The sequence below is a fragment of the Chelmon rostratus genome, chromosome 15, assembly GCF_017976325.1.
Source record: "Chelmon rostratus isolate fCheRos1 chromosome 15, fCheRos1.pri, whole genome shotgun sequence".
NCBI classification, from domain to species: Eukaryota; Metazoa; Chordata; class Actinopteri; order Chaetodontiformes; family Chaetodontidae; genus Chelmon; species Chelmon rostratus.
The window spans coordinates 19,622,089-19,638,796 of record NC_055672.1 but is presented as its reverse complement, the minus strand read 5'-3'; the positions used below and the strand labels follow the sequence as shown (position 1 = coordinate 19,638,796).

Genomic DNA, 16,708 nt, shown 5'->3' with positions numbered 1-16,708 from the left:
TCAGGCAGCACCTAAAGATCAAACACATTGACTCGCCCACCTGCTCATCAGTTACCTCCACCATTATTGAGTTTAGAAGACTTAAGTGGTCCAATCAGATTTTCAGTGATAATGTATCCAACCCCAGGAAATTAGACTTGTCCTTCATGTCAATTGTCAGTAAATTGAATGTATCCAAATTAGCATATGCAATATCTCTTTTATTTATTCGTCTTATTGTCACTCCATGTCTTGAATCTCCCGCAATCTTCCGATTTGTGTATCATTAAAATCTTTTTTTTATTTTTTCCTCAGGAATCTTTGCTCCCCTCTCAAAGATAAGCAGACCTTCGGAAAAACATAAAGCCAGCACCACAAAGACGTCTACACCCATACGCCCCCCTCGTCGCATTGACCTGTCCCGCATCACCTCCAAGATAAACACAGGTAAAGAGAGGGTTGCAAACAGCTCATAACACTTCTGAACATTGTTGCTCTGTGTGATGAATCACACAGGAATAGTACCAGCTGTTGATTTGATGGCTTTGGATGCTTCACCTGGCTCTGTCGTTATTATGATTCAAGCTTTGCTCAGGTTCTGTCAGGTTGACTAAACATTGCAGGTCAGTGTGAGGTGAAGTTTTCTGAAGAATGGGTTTGCCTGAGGAGTTTTGCCACAAAGTACCGTAAATTAAAAAAAAAAAAAAAAAAAAAGATATAAAAATTATCAAGTCATAACGTGAACTACAAAGGTGGTGAAACTGAGTAGCCTGTCAGGCCCTGAGGGAAAAGAAATGTGTGAACTTTTGTGAACACAGGCCAAAAAGTCCCCTGGAGGAGACCAGTGGATACGTTATTGGAAACCACATATCATATAAAAAATGAAGAACATTTTGGAGTAACAACATTAGCCTGATGAATGCTTCCTGATATCGTCTGATAGTTGAAGAAATTGTCTTCGAGTGCGCTCACTTTAGGGGGTTTGGGACAACAACTTTAGAATAGCATCAATAGAAACAGTGACCTTTGCTTGTCCATTTTTTCACTACATTTCATTTCATTGGCAACAATGTGTTGAAAGTTGTTGGTGGTAATACCCCCCCATTCTCCACTAACTGGATAACAGTAGTGGCCGCATCCTGTGGGATATTCTGGTGATCCTCAACCACTTCTTTCCCTCTGCTATACATCTAATGTGGTCAGCAAAACGAGTGATTAGGCTGTTAAATTCCTCTAAACTCGAGGTACTAACATTCTCCACAACTGCTGTTACTTAATTTTCCATAGGATATACCTGTCTGTGTTTAATTTGCACTTTGCATTACTTTGATTTTAGAGTATCATCTCTTAATTACTCAGTTAGATATACAGGAGCAGTATGCCCTGTTTTTGTCCCTAATGCCATTGATCAATCAAATAAAAAAGCAAGTCAAATATGAGCCAATTTTACCCAATATGTAAACACGAGCAGTATAAAGTCTAGTGAAATGAAATGTGTCCAGTGTAATTGAAAAACAGTCGTCGCTGAAGTATTAATAGCAGTTCTTGAGGGCATACGGTCATTATAGATACTAAAATGAATGCCTGTACTGACATTTTTCCCGCTGACACAGTGGATTTTTTAGCCTACTATGGAGGGACTGAGTCACTTCACGGTGTCCGGATGAGGCCATCAGGTGAATCATGACCCCAGCTGACTCTTTTGTGCCAAAAAGAGGCTTTCTCAACTCGCCTAGCCTGTATGAGCCATGTCACCGCATTGCAGGATTTATTGCATCTGGGCTTTCATATTAATCTTCCTCGAATGCTTTGAAAAGTGGATTCTGAACCAGTGCCAAAGGACAATGCATAAATTAGACTGCTGAAAAGACCTTGCTCTCACAGTCCTTGGATGCCTATATCCTCAGCTCCTGACTAATGTCGTCTGACTCGTCTCATAATATAGTCCAGTTACCTCAGATTGTAGAAGCCTTGTCACGGTAGATATTCGTGGTTCTTGCGCCCTCTAGGGTGTACAGCTGTATTGTGGCGTAATATTCAAATGTTTTGGAGGCCGATTGATCTGGACATGACTGGAATAGCGGACCTCAGTGCCCTATGGAATTTCGAGATTGATGGTCCAATTAAGCAGGGTTTAATAACTAGGGCATAGACAGGCTGAATGGCCTGGCAGCCATTCATCACAAGGTGTATGTGAGTGTGTTATGTGTGGCATGCAATGCATGTGAAGGCATGTGTCTCAGCAACTCCATACAACCAAGGAACCAGACTAATTTATGACCAAACACTTTTCAGGGCCTTTGCCAGCCATTTAAAGCCCAACCTCTCTGCGCCACCTGTGTTGTAGCGTCTCATTGGATCGGCAGTGCTCGCTGGCTCCTGTGTATCTATAGATTGGATGAGTCATTGTGGAACTGTCTCGTCTCGCTAACCAGGGGAGACAGACACAGCAGAATGCTACGCTGGCCCCTATTAGAGTGTGTCAACTGTGGCTCGGGCCTCAAAGGGCGATGGGAACATAGACAGCGCTCACAAAGCACCGCCGCTTGATTCAGAAGGGCTCAGTCTGTGCTGCAGTCTGTCACTTGAAGCAAGCGTCAGTATGTGGAAGGGATAGATAGAGCCAGGAGGTCCCTGCAAGCTAAAGGTCAAGTGACAAGAAATGTTTGGTATTCTGAGTTGAAATGTAGTCTCCTCTTTGGAGTTCAAAGGAAAGACACAACTCTGCCTCTGAGGGGAACGTTTCCCAGCTCCCTCTAAATGTGAGCTGAAATGGCAATCAATAAAAACCAGGCTGATTTGAGATTTTTCCAACGCCTTAGCAAAGCACAATAAAGTTTAAACTTAGGTGACATATTAATGAGTTGAGAGTAATGTGAGACAGTTTATATGGCAGAGTTATGTATGAGTTGAGAGCATTATTTTTTCCTTAATTCTGTTTAGATACATGGATGTTGATTTTATTACCTATTAAAGAACAGCCTCTAAAAGGCTTTTGTCAGTTTAATGGTAGATTTAATTCAAGTCAACAAACTATATAAAAGGCTTGAAGTTGTTAAGACTTGGTGCTATAAACTAGTTAAAGAACATAACTATGTTTACTTCTGCGAGAAATGTTATTTCTCATTGTGTGTTATTTGAGATTCCTTTTGAAGTTTTTTTTTTCCTTTTGTATTCACTGTCACACTTTGTGTGGGTGTAGCTGCTTGTCTCAGCACATATAAGTGTTTTTATTGTGTGTTGGAGTAAAAGAGACAGCTTTAGTTCAATTAAGAAAAAATGCCTTTTTCTTTAATTCTTGTTTGTTTGCTACTGGACAATGTCATGCTGCCTGTTATTTACATTTCTTCACTCTCCTGCTCTTGTGTTTTATCTTCTCAGCGTAGTTTATTTCTCTCTGCCTTTAACTCTGCCGCTCTTGGAGTGCCACACTGTGTGTCGTCTCAGTTTCCTTCTTTGTAATTCTGCTTTTTTCTCCAAACTCGATGAACTTTCTAAACTGCTTCTCTGCATCTTGTATTAAAATGCAAACCACTCCACCCATGCTCATAATATTCAGCAGTCCTTCAACAGATACACCGTGATAACTAGATTATTTTATATTTCATATTTCTATTTTTATTATGTATTATACTGATGGATTTTAATATCCCAGTTCAGCTTTTAACTGTCAAACAAAAGAATGTAAAAGAAAGTATAATGAATATTGATCTCTGTGTTGAAAAAATCGTTATTGTGTCTCTTTTGTCTGTGTGTGTCTGTGTGTGTGCGTGTGCGTGTGGGGGTGGAAAGGTTTATCTCCATCTGTCAAAAAAACCCTTGATAATCAAAAAAGTCCACCTGGTCCCAGTCAGGGCACAGAGGGAGATGGCTCAGTGACAAGGACAGGTACTGCAGGCACAGCTGCGTGGGCTTTAATGTGTTGTGCTTCAGGGCATGAGGTGTGGGAGAGAGTTTGCAGTGTTTAGCATAATCTCTCTTTGGTTGAAACTGTGGAAATTACTGAATATTTGTTCCGCACACTCCTAATCATCACCTGTCTCTTATCATCGTGCATTTTAATACTTAAATCTAACATCATAATCCATTTGTGGGTAGTTCAATAAGAGAATCAGAGCCTCTTAAAAAAAAAAGTGCTGTATTTCATAAATGTAACTGTGATATTTTGATAAATCATGTGTATCCATTAGTGCTGCATTTGCAGTTGAAGCATAATTTAGATGGTAAAAAACACAGTATGCAACTGAATATTGATCATAATCTGAATTCCAGATTTTCTCAATCTGAAAATGCAATTTGCTTGAAGTTGTGATCATTATGCATGAACCCAAAACCGCACAAAACCGAGTCCAGTGATCAATTAATGCATTGAGGGATTGACTAACTCAAGGCTGCTGATTCTGTCATTTCTTTATCTTATTTCTGTGCATTGCTGTCCACTCTGCGGGGCCCATTAACTAAGGCTAAAAAAAAAATCAAAATTTCCCTCAAATTGGGAGGGGATTAGCATTTTGGCCCTTAGTTGGACCTCAGTAACATGACAAGCAACTGTAAAAGATTGAGCTCACTTGATGCACTGCCTTAGAATCATGTAACACCGCTGCTTGGATTTCTGAAAAACTACAGCCGTAATTGTCTGGAGCTGAGTGCTGCCAGCACTTTCACATTCAGAAGAGTAAAATGGAAAACTAAATAATAGGCTGAGCTTCATTATATTGATGGAATTAGTCTGTGAAGCCTGAATGGGTGGATGGTGGATTGGATATTAAAAGGGGAGGCACACACATTGTGTGGTGTGATTTTTAGACAGCAGGATGGATAACAGCATTCACAACTAATGTTCAGTGGAGCCTAGATGCAACAGTTAATGCACCTTTTTTGAATGATGCGTAGCCTATAGCTGTCTTAGCAGGAATATATATTATTAATTCATTTTTGACTCTAAGTTATCTGTCACCCATTCCTCTGTGTCCTCTTCATCACAGGTATTCTCTCCCGGTCTCTCTCCTCTTCGTCCTCTTCGCTGGACTCTCGGCATGGCCCCGGTGCCCGACCTCCTCCGCTGCCAAGGCAACGTCTTCCTGCCAGGCCGCGAAGACAGCGCGCTTCCCTGAGTCCCAGGACCACGCCCTCACCGGCCCTCCGCTCTTCACCCGATACCACTGCACTTAGTACCGCAGGTCTGTATTATTATATATTATATAAATATTGTCTTAACTCTGACTTAAAGAAGCTCATTATTTCAGGATTTTTTTCATGATTATACTTAGACTGGTGGAAATACCTTTTCCTTAAATGTGTTTTTAATGCAATTATTCTCATGAAACTGAGACCAGACATTGGTATTACCTCAGTAAAACTACAAAGATGAAGAACATCCACAATCCACATAAAAACAAGTTTTGTCCAATCAAGTGGAATGACACAGTAACACAGTAAGAAAAAGCACTAAACAGCTGTTTTCACAAATTTTTCACTAATTTCATTAATTCTCCTACCTGTGTTAATTACAATCAACAGTGCTGGTGCATGTTGGTAGGTAAGTTCTTCCAAACAATCGGCAGTCAGAAAGTTAGGCAGTGGCCATATTAGGTAGAGTCTTAACTGAGAAAATAATAGGCAGTGCAATCCAGCCCCACAGTCTCCATGCAACAATACAATGCGCCATGTGTGGAGGAGAAATGGCTCTGCATAAGACCCTAAGAATACCACATCTACAGTTCAGAGGCTCTCATGGTGCTGTTAAGATCCAAATTATTAATGGGAAGTTTAATGGAGCCATTAACAGGAAATTCTAGAGAAGAATCTGTCCACCAGGATGATGTGAATGAGATACAGGTGAACTTTCCAGCAGGACAACGATCCAAAACATACTCTGAGGAGACTGTTAGCTGGTTTCAGAGGAAGAAAGTAAAGGTGTTGGAATGAGCCAATCAGTCATCAATAGAACATTTGTGCAAGGAAATGAAGATCAAGACTCACCAGTGGGCTCACTGGAGCCTGTTTTTTGTGGAATAATGGGCTAAAATCCCACATGAACACTGTGAGAGATTAGTTTCTTTGTACAGGGAGCATCTTGAAGCCGTCATTGCAAACAAATAATTCTTCATCAAGTATTTAATAAATTTTACTTGGTTTGTTCAATACTTTTTTCCTGTGTCATTCCACTGTATTGCACTTTGCTTTTTTTATGGATTGGAAAGTTCCGGTTTCTTTTTCTGTGTAGTTTTGAGTTAATACCAATGGCTGGCCTCAGTTTCATTTCATCCAATAATTATTTCCCCCTCTGTATGTAATGGATTCAAACTGAGGACACCAGTTGTCAGAGTAGGGAAACACTCTTCGTTCATCTCTCCCAGGTCTTCGAAGCCGAACCCCCTCTGCGAGTAGCTCTGTGTGTGTGGGCCCTGAGGTGCGCCTGGGGGAGAGGGTGCTGGTGGTCGGCCAGAGAACCGGTGTAGTCCAGTTTTATGGAAAAACCAGCTTTGCTCCAGGTCAGTTATTAAAAATTGGTGTTCTCCCTGCAGAGATTTTACATTAGAAATTATGACGCTTTCACCATGAATCCACTCTTTATTTGGCAGATGCTTTGCAGCATCTTCTGGATAAAGATGTTGTTCAGCCTCGCTTCCATCAAAACAACTTGTTGTAAATCGTGTTAAATTGGATTATTTGAAATGTGAATGCTATGTGCACATGCATATTGAAATGCTCTTCTGAAGTTTCATTTGCAAGGTTTTTTTCTACAGTTACCCTGGTGTGTGCCATGATTGTGTGTCATGGTGTGTGCCATGTGTCATAGCTTTATGGCCTGTTGGGTTGTTTAGAAATATGACTAAAAACTACACAGTTACAACAAATGAAATAATTTTTCCTTAGTTAACAGAAAGCGCTGACATTGATTCAATAGACTCCCCACTGACTGGTTTCACAATTAACTATATGAATGACTTGACCTCTCCTTAATAGCATACTATTAAATGTGTTTAGTAATAGGCCTTTAGGTTAGTTCAATAAAAAACATGTGGGCCTCCCAGAGGAGTCAATGTATATGGCACCTTGAGTTGAAAAAAAATTGAAAGAAAAGCATTCAAAGCCTATCAAAAAAATTTCTTATCCTCTTTAATAAATCATGGCTGTCCTGCCTTTGCTGATTTCAGGACAGACAGACAAATGGAATTGCAACTACTGCAGTTTTCTCTAATGTTTATCTAAATGCATCCTGGTATTTTTAATTGGGCTGCAAGCTGGTGAGCTGGTGGATTTTGACCAAATAAATAGCAGTGATTGCACAGCTTAGGTTACCTTGTTGTCATTAAAGGTTTAAAGATAAGTTTCTGATTATTTCAATACATAAAAGTAAAAACACTTGAGAATCAAGTCTCTCTTCTGAAACATAACCAAAGAAAGTTAATACGGTTTGGACTTGGTGAACATGTTGTTAATGACGAGGTTGAGTTTGTGCTGAATAAGTTCTGTCCAAACAAACGACATGAATGAAGGGATGGTCAGGATCGAGGACAGGCAGTTTAGAACTTGCCTTTGGTTGCCTCTAGTTGATTTCATTCTCCATTCTGTTTGTAGCAAGACTTTTCAAAATTGTTTGCATAATTGTTAGAATGTATGCGCGGTGTCAAAACTGCATAATGAGCCACATGTGGAGAACGCGATCATTCTATTAAACTCCTCTTTCAACTTGCATGGGCTACATTTCAACAAAAGTCAGCCGCAAGTCACTGCGGCGGCAAACCTTGAGTTGGACAGAAGACTCTTGGAAAAATAAGATGAGAAAGCTTCTGCTGAACAAAAGCCATTGAAACCTTGACAGAAAACCGCTCCCATTATTCATTAATATTTAAGGAGTAGTTCTTCCCAGGCATCAGTCATGTATGAATAAGTACTTATGTATCTCACACCACTGAGGATCGTGTTTGAGGGGATTTCAGTCTTAAGTTTCCTTTGATACCCTTAAATCAGTGATAGCGAAGCTCTGTTATCTCACAGTGCAGTCGTAGGACTGGGTGAGTGAGGACTGGCTCTCCAAACCAAAAGCAGCGCTTCTTGATGAACACTTTACACTTTTTTTTTTCATTTTATCTTTTTCCTGATACGGCACATGCAAGGTGTCGCAAAGTCATTACAGAGAGAAAGAAGAAAGATGCTTTGAACTCACGTTCTGCCTTGAGACTGAAAGTTACAGAGATAAACAGTTCATTATTATTATTTTATTTATAATTTCTAATTATTTCATAATTATGTAAGAGGGGACTTCTGTATAGCAAAGTATTGGCTATTTCAAAGACCAAATGACAGGGACGTATTTTTCTTTATTGCTGTATTAATTTATAAAAGCTCAGTGAAATCTGAAGTGCATCCCTGCAAATCACGAGATGTTTCCAATAATGTAAACACCGTTTTGGCTATATTTTCAGTCAGCAGCTCATTGCTCCTCTGTGTACAGTTAATCGTCTTTAAGGTGGATCTCTTCTCTTAGGTCATTTGATATGTGATTATCCGTCAGTGGTGCAAACACTTCTGGTCTGTCTTTCTGTCTGTGCAGGGCTCTGGTTGGGCATTAAACTGGACAAGCCAAGCGGTAAGAATGATGGATCAGTGGGAGGAGTGAGGTACTTCAGCTGCCCACCAAAACACGGCGTCTTTGCTCCTCCGTCTCGTGTGCAAAGGTGAGTGCAGGCCCTTTAAGGCAGCTTATACTTTCATTAAAGACTAGACTAATGGTCCCTTTTGGTTTTTGCCAGTGGTCAGTCAAAGAAGCAAAAACAGATTTTTGAAGAATCTGACAATAAAGCCTGAAAACCCTGAGGTTGTATTTCACGGCCCTCATCAATACATCTGATGGCACGAATTACTTCCTTTGACAGTGTCATTTGTGCAAGTGTTGACATATTTGATTTTGCCCTCTGTGGGAAAACAGTCCTCCTCCAGAGTTGTGATTAAGCAGGTTCCGAGTTGTCAGACGTGAAGCCTGAGGCCCTCGCTAAGCATGACCCCTCAGTTTAATGTGGCACCTAGTCATGAGGCAGACAGCATCATCTCTGCCTTTAAATATGGATTACGGATAATTCATATGTTTATATCATTTGTTTAGGTTTAACACAATAGCTTAAAATGTTGCATGCAGTTGCCTTTTAAGTACATAGTTGTTTGTGACTGGACGTAAAGCACAGATTATGAGTTTGATTGCCTTTAAGGTCACACCTATAAGAACACCTGACTATGTTCTGCATACATCTGACTTAGCTGTAAAATGAGAAGAGGAGTTCCATAAATTAGGACCTCTGGATCTGATTGACCTGAAATTGACCTGTGCTCATTGGGGAGGATGAAGATTAGATGACTTTCTGGTTGAGCAAGATTGAGTACGAGTTAGTTTTAAAATATAACCTGAGGTGAGCTGAAAGGTTTCCTTCCTTGAAATGTATCTTATCTATAAAGATACACATTGTATTTGGTAATCATTAATGTATATTGTATGAAGTTGAGTTTCCAGAAAGAGGAGCCGATGGGGAGCAAATATTTGACTGGGTTGCAATTCTGCCAAAGCATTTTTGGAGGAGAAACATTTTGTGAAGAGTTGTGGAAAATGTGCTTGCCCAGACTGTATTATCATGTAAGAGGTAAGGATAGATTAAAAGTTATTGTTTGTCTACAATATAACTTAATTTCCTAATTCTGCCAATATATTTAATTTTTTACTGACATAATCATGTGTTCATTCCTGCTAGAGTTCTCATCAATTATCATTTTAAGGAATTTAGTTGCTTGGACTAGAGGGGTATTATTGTTCTCATTTTCCCTTTGTCACTGAAAATGATAAAGTTAGATTTTGTACACCTTTTTGGCTTTGAACCATTCCACAAAAGCAGATAAACCAAAGTTGGCTTCTTTAATCAATGACTGAAAATGAGAGTGTGAAAGAACGAAGGTCGTGTCATCTGCAAACATCATTTGAGAAACTGTGTTGGACACATTTGGCAGATCATTATATTGTGTATGAGGAATGATAGCTGTCCCTCCCTGGCGCACACCACATTGTAGCTGAGCTTCGTGAGAAGGGCAACCCCAGATATAACCCCGAAATGCTTTTGATACTTCTAGATAAATGTGATATATAAAGTCATTATTATCAAGTGATGCTGAGATGAATGCTTGTATCTTGTATAGACCCAGGCAGAAGACTGTAGTTGCTGTTCTGCTAATGTGCTTTAACTGTGCAGCCTGGGCAGATGTTGTCTACATTAGTGAAAGGCCTCGGCAACATCTTTCAAAGCATCAGACCACAGATCTGATGCAAATGTTTCATTGGGTCAAAACAGCACCACCAGTGTTGGTGTGTGGAGTGAATTCTCTGTTAGACTGACTGTCCCAACTACTCCTCATATCATTGTTTTTTTTTTTTTAATTTCTTTTATGTCACATTTCTATTTCTCAACAAAGTAATATGGCAGAGTTCAGCAGTTTGACATCTAGTTTATTTTCACTTTAAATGCAATGGTTTACTGGCAGTTTGTTTTTACCATAATAATGCAATACCTTTTGGAATGGTTTGTTCATGCGTCACTGAACTGTGGGTTTTAAAATATGGAAAGAATAAGAAGAATGACATTGTATACTTACAATGAATAGTTTACGAGATCCTCCTGGACTTTTGATGTAATCATTCATAAGTCAATGACTGTCCACGGCGTTTGGGGCAGTTTTATTAACATGAATAAAATCAGCGGTATATATGTAGATAGAGATACATTGTCATCATACAGGATGCTTTACCTGCTTGTAACTAGAATCAGGCTAAATGATGCTGCTGAATATTTTCTTTGGTTCAAATCTCTAAATTTTCATTGATAACCTTCTCTGTGAGAAACTGATACTGAAATGTGTTTGCAACATCTGTCAACTTAACATTTTTGACCGGTGGGAGTTCCGTTCAAAAGATCCGCTCAGTTTAAGCACTCCTCTCTTGAGGGGTCCAATCAGCCTCTTTTAAGGCAAGGCAGCTTTATTCATACACAGTAGGTCATTTCAAACACGAGGGCAGTTCAAAGGGCTTTACACGCGCAAAGAAAAGCATTAGAATGATATACAGAACAGGTTGAATAATAGCGGGCAAAGAATCGAACCCTGGGGGACTCCACGTGTCATCTTGATCCACTCAGATTTATAACCAGTGGCTGCAACATAGCCTCTGCCATGAAGACATGAGGAGATATGATCCTCCAGAGTTTTAGCATTGATAGTGTTGAATGTTGACAATCTGACCCAGTTGTTTATGAGCTGTTGTAACAGTGGTGTGGTGGCATTTCGTTTGACATGGAGTATTTTATGGCCACTCTGATATATTTTCTTTTCCTTTTCTTTCTAACCTCATGTATTTCAACATTGTAAACAGGAAGCCTGTCTTTAAAGATGTTGCAGTAGCTGCTGTAGTAGTAGTTATAAAGCTCTCTGATGTGTACTGACTGGTCTTGTCATGCATTCAAGCTAGCATTTACTAACTAGACATATAATTACAGTAAACACATTAGCATGCAAAACCAAAGAGCAGAAAAACATGAATTATGCACATTTCACCTGGGTGTGCATTTGAACACAGCCGCAATGCCTGTAATAATAATGAATATTAGTAAATAATAATCTGCCTCAGCCTTGATGTGAGCTTTCGAATTGTGTGATATTTCAGAGTGTTCATGGACAACGCATTTCCTGTAGTCAAGTGTTGTGCATCATAATTTTAGCCCTTTGGTCAATTTTTGATATCCAAGCAGATGAGATGTGCTCGATTTTGCTTGTATTTCCCACAGAAATTACTCCCAGTGTCACAAATTGGAGATTAACTGGACTTAATGACAGTATAAATGGCTGAACTGTGGCTGTATCTATATTCACAATCATTTTCTGTGTGTATGCATGCATGTGTGTGTGTGTGTGTGTTCCTGTATATTGTGCTGTCGAAAAAAAAAAACAGTGCTGCAGTGAGCAGTATTGGAGGCCTACTATAGAAATGTAAAACAGTTGGCACTTTGCCTATTTTCCTTTCCTATTAATCACACTGTTGCAGAGATTGTGATCACCATTAGCTGTAATCAGCTGGACTAGTTGTGTCTGAAATACAGATGGGTTGCACATGGAGGGAAAAGCCAGCATAAACTGTCTTGGTAGGGTAAAAAGAAAAGCATCAACACCCCCTGACATATATTCTCCAAGTGTTTAAACCACTACTGAGCCTGAACCTGAAAACACCTGGAGATGTACGACCTGGAAACCAACCGGACCCGTCTATTATTTGAAAGCTGGGCTCGGACCCGGCCTTATTTCTGCACGTCAGATCGGGCACACGACACAAAGTGTTGACTCAACAGATGATCAAGTGCAAAGGTGCCTATTTAGCGGGATCATTTAATCCTTGCGATACGTGAGCTGCTGTCTCACATGCATATTCACAAGCCGCTAAGTTATTTACCACCAGACATTGTTTTGTTTTTACTCCACATCTCCTGCACGTGGATAAACTCTACTGACCTTTTTATTGAATGGAGCAGTAACAGCACAATTCCTCAAGTGTCTAATGTGTGTCACAACTGGAATGAAATCCATTAAAGCCATTTAAAAAGCAGTTGACATCTGAAGTAGTGAATGTGTTTGTTTTGGAGCAGAGATAGGCTCTCCAGATTTGAGTTATTGCTGGTTAAATTAACACATTCCATCTTTCTACCTTGGTATAATTAGTCTCTTCACCCTCCTTTTGCTGCTTGTGCTTCATCTTAATGCAGAGCCACCAGTAAGAGGGAGATTTCCTCTTCTCTTCTCATCTCTTCATTGCTCTCTGTTTACTGTCTTCCATGAGATAAAAGCTGCTTCTTGCAAAGTCAGCACTTGTGTTTTCTCGCTGTCCCCTATTCATGTCCCATGCCTTCTGTTTTTTTCCTAATTAACCCTGGGGCACACAGCGTGCTCAACCGAACACATGCTTTCCCTCTGTCGCATGGAAAATGTCACATTCTCTCCATCCTGCAACTTGTTTCTCCTTCTCTTTCCTCCTCCTGTCGGCAGCTATCACAGCCCATTAGGACAACAAACAGCTTTTCTTACCCCCCCACTCACATTCCTTCGCAAACGAGGTGTCACCTTTTTCCTCTTTTGCTCATTTCTCGACATTTGGCAGTCTTCGTCTTAATGGCTTCCAGAGCTCGTATGTTATTATAGTGATGTAATGTCTTAAAAACATAAATAGGTGGGACAGGTGCTTGTGCAGCAGTAATGTATTTTTTCCCTTGTTGCTAGCGTCAGACAGGTCATGTTTATGTTTCTCTATTCTCTAAACTCACAGATGCGTGCTGATATTTGACTTAATTTTCAAGATGGGACATTATAATTTACAGTGGCATGCAAAAGTTTCTGTTACTTTGAATAACAAAGCAAGTAAAAGATGACAAATTTCTTTAGTAATTTAAGCAAGATTACCTTTTTTATTTCTGTCTTTTATATTTTCAAAATAACAAAAAAAGAAAAAGGGGCAGAATCTAGCTTTCAGTTCTGTGAGGTTCTTAGGCTGTCTTGCATACTCTACTGCAACAGTATTTCTAAAGCTTTGAAATTTGCATCACTTGACCTTTCCTAATGATCAGTGTGAACAAGGCATAGCGCTAACAAGCTAATTAAGGTCAGAGATCTTGGTAAAAGTTATCTGAGAGCTCAAATCTCTTGGGATGCCCAAACTTTTGCATGGTGCTCCTTTCCTTTTTTTTTTTAAACCTCTAAAATGGTACAAAACACAAATATTACACTAATCTTGCTTAAAATGTCGAGAGGAATGTTTAATCTTTAATGCCAGTGTCAGTGGAGCTATTGCAGCTCTGTTGTAATGTTATAGTTATATGATGTCACCTACATGTTTGTGTCTTCTTCTGTTACTCACAGGATCCATGGATCTGTCGATTGTCTTTCAGAGCTCTCCTCCTCACGCCTCAGCCATCCTGTCAACGGTGAGAGTTCTGCCTCCATTGCCATCTTTGACTGAGATTAATTTGAAATGTGTCTTTGCATTCATTACCCCGTGAGTGCTGTGAAGTCATTATTATGCAAGAGTCCGTGTGGAAGTACTTGACTCTTGTGATTGTCGCGCAGGGACAATCCGTCGCAGTTTCAGCACATCATCAGCCATCGCCGCCCCGAAGGAGACGAGCAGAAGGAGCCCTGTTACCAGGTGTGCCTCTCTTTTTCCTCACAGCCCTCACATTTCACCCTCCCCTTGCTTTTCAGATTCATCCTAATCCCCCTGCAGCAGTGGCAGAATCAATACTAATAAGAATCAGTGGTATTAGTCAGCAAAGGTTCCTTTTTTAAATGGCCGATGCATGATTGTGGTTATAATGAGAGAGGAACTGAAGAGCGATCCCTCAAACACCGAGCTGCCGTGAATCTCCCGCTTACTTTTGAGGTATCCTCTCACTCTGCATACTTTTACTCATGAATCTTTCTTTGCTGCATTTTCCCTCTGCTCTCACAAATCATCAAAAAAATAAATAAAAGAAGTCGTTCCAACCCTCACCGTCGGCGCTGGAGCACCCTCAGCAGCGGCAGCGGCGTTCCCGGGAACACCAGAGGGTCCAGCCCCTCGCCCGGCTCTGTCGGACAGGTCTGCCTCCACGTGGGCATGCAGGTCCTGCTCAGCAGCGCCAATGAGATGGCGTTCATCCGTTACCTGGGCACAGCAGACTTTGCCCCGGGGCTTTGGCTCGGTCTGGAGCTCCGAAGCCCCAAGGGCAAGAATGATGGCTCAGTGGGCGGCCGCCGTTACTTCACCTGTCGGCCCGGCCACGGCGTGCTGGTCCGCCCCAGCCGCGTCACCTACCGCGGCATCAACGGCTCTCGCCTGGTGAATGAAAGCAGCTGAGGACTGTGGGCGAGATGGAGATTTTGATTTTCCTTTTACGATGTTTTCAGTTGAAGTTTGAAGCTTCCTGCTCCTTTTTGCATCACACGTTATTTTCTCATTCATGTACTTCGTTCTCTGTGCTCTTCCAGAGGCGGTGTGAGTCACAGCGATAAAACCACTTATCAATAGGTCAAAATTTAGACTACTAGAGTTAGTTTTTGGAAAAATGTTGGAGGCAAAGAAAGCACTTTATAGAATTTGTTTGAAATTCTTCAATTAGAATTTGTATTGGCGGGGCAAACAGGATGTAAAACACTGCACTAATATTAATGCAATTGCACTGACAAACAGTATGATATATCGGATAAGATAAAGTGGATGGTATGGATGTGCACACAAGGAAAACTATTTCTATACCCAAAGCTAATTTTGATCACAGCAAATAAAGATTTTTATCAGAAAACTTAGGTGGTAATGTAGCCTACTCTCTAACCAAAAGTGTGCATGTGTCTGTGATTCTATGCGTGCGTGCATGTGTCTATTAAGAGCACTTTGAAGCAAGAGAGACTGATTATTTTTTTTCCTGGGTCGTCATCTGACTTACAGATAATTGACGGGAGTTGAGTCCAAACTGCATTTTCACTTTATGAATCAATGTGAATTAAGTAAGATTTAATTACGCATAGATATCTTATCAGCCTCCATCAGAGTGCAGCTGCATCAGCAGAGGATGCTTCCTCCTACGAACATCAGTCTCTGCCACAGACTGTGAAGCCTACGCAAATCAATGATGGTTATGTTGTGTGCATTGTTGAGGCAGTGATGTAAAGTATGTACACAGCCTATGAAATAGGTTCCCCTTCATACATATATATTAACTTGAGCGGTGAACACTCTTGACGATCGAAGCCTGATTATAAACCTGACTGAAAACTTTCGGGGTCGAGGATTCGACCCTCTGTCCTCCTGACCGAGCGTCCGACATGTCCGAGCTGTCACAGCGGTGTCACAGTTTCATTTATTTCAACGTGATTTTGAAAAAATCTGAATGTGATCCTGTAATTTGGAACGGCACCCGTTGTGTCAGACCTGACAGCTCATCATTGCATTTGTCGACCAGATTTCAGAGCTTTGGACGCGGCACATTGTATTTGCAATTAAAGCAGCTTGACACTGGAAATATGCAATCGTCCAGAAGTTTCAGGGATAGAGTTTGCTGTTTGATTAGAGTCGTCTGGGCAACTCAGTAGAGAACAAGCCATCGATTGTGCGTGTGAAAAAACAAGCCCGCTATTCAGTAAAACACTCATGTATCATCCAATTAGGTTGTGTAGGCCCCAACTGAGGCTGTAGAATCTTGAATGGCCTTCCCTCATTGATCTGTCTGGTCAGGCCCCCTGTGATTGAAAAGCAGCGGTGGTCAGGTCCGAGCCCAAGGTTGTCTGAAATATCCACAGATCTGAGATGAAACGGGGGAGCGTTTTAAAAGCGCAGCATTTATGAAACATTTGGAACAACACTTTCTTCTTTAAAAATAGCTTCTCATCTGCATTAAGGCCATCTCTGTGATCATTTCTGTGGCATTTGTAAGTGTTCCACATTTCACATCTTCTCTCAGTCCCAAATGTATTACAGCATGAGTGACTACAAACTCCACAGTGGGTATGGAAGTTTTTTGGCGCTGTGTTCTTGTGGGTCATAGATGATGATAGATTGTTATTTCATGAAACTCCAGATATGTGTATTTGAAGTATGTGTGTGGAAGAGGGATTCGGTCCGATGCATTTACATGTCGTGGAAAATAACAGTATTTGTAAACAATAAAATATTCTA

General features: G+C 40.6%; 1 protein-coding gene across 3 annotated transcripts in view; it reads left to right on the top strand.

Moving 5' to 3' along the window:
- The window catches only part of LOC121618206 (CAP-Gly domain-containing linker protein 4-like), a 32,612-nt gene extending 15,904 nt beyond the window's left edge, over positions 1-16,708 (top strand). For 2 of the 3 annotated variants that reach the window (XM_041953563.1, XM_041953564.1), the window contains 7 exons: positions 295-426; positions 4,965-5,159; positions 6,339-6,473; positions 8,540-8,663; positions 13,918-13,982; positions 14,125-14,203; positions 14,530-16,708. In XM_041953563.1, the coding sequence (XP_041809497.1) occupies positions 295-426; positions 4,965-5,159; positions 6,339-6,473; positions 8,540-8,663; positions 13,918-13,982; positions 14,125-14,203; positions 14,530-14,893 (1,094 nt within the window). In that variant the 3' untranslated portion in view covers positions 14,894-16,708. The remainder of the gene's footprint in view (positions 1-294; positions 427-4,964; positions 5,160-6,338; positions 6,474-8,539; positions 8,664-13,917; positions 13,983-14,124; positions 14,204-14,529) is intronic. The other variant, XM_041953565.1, reaches the window with a different exon arrangement.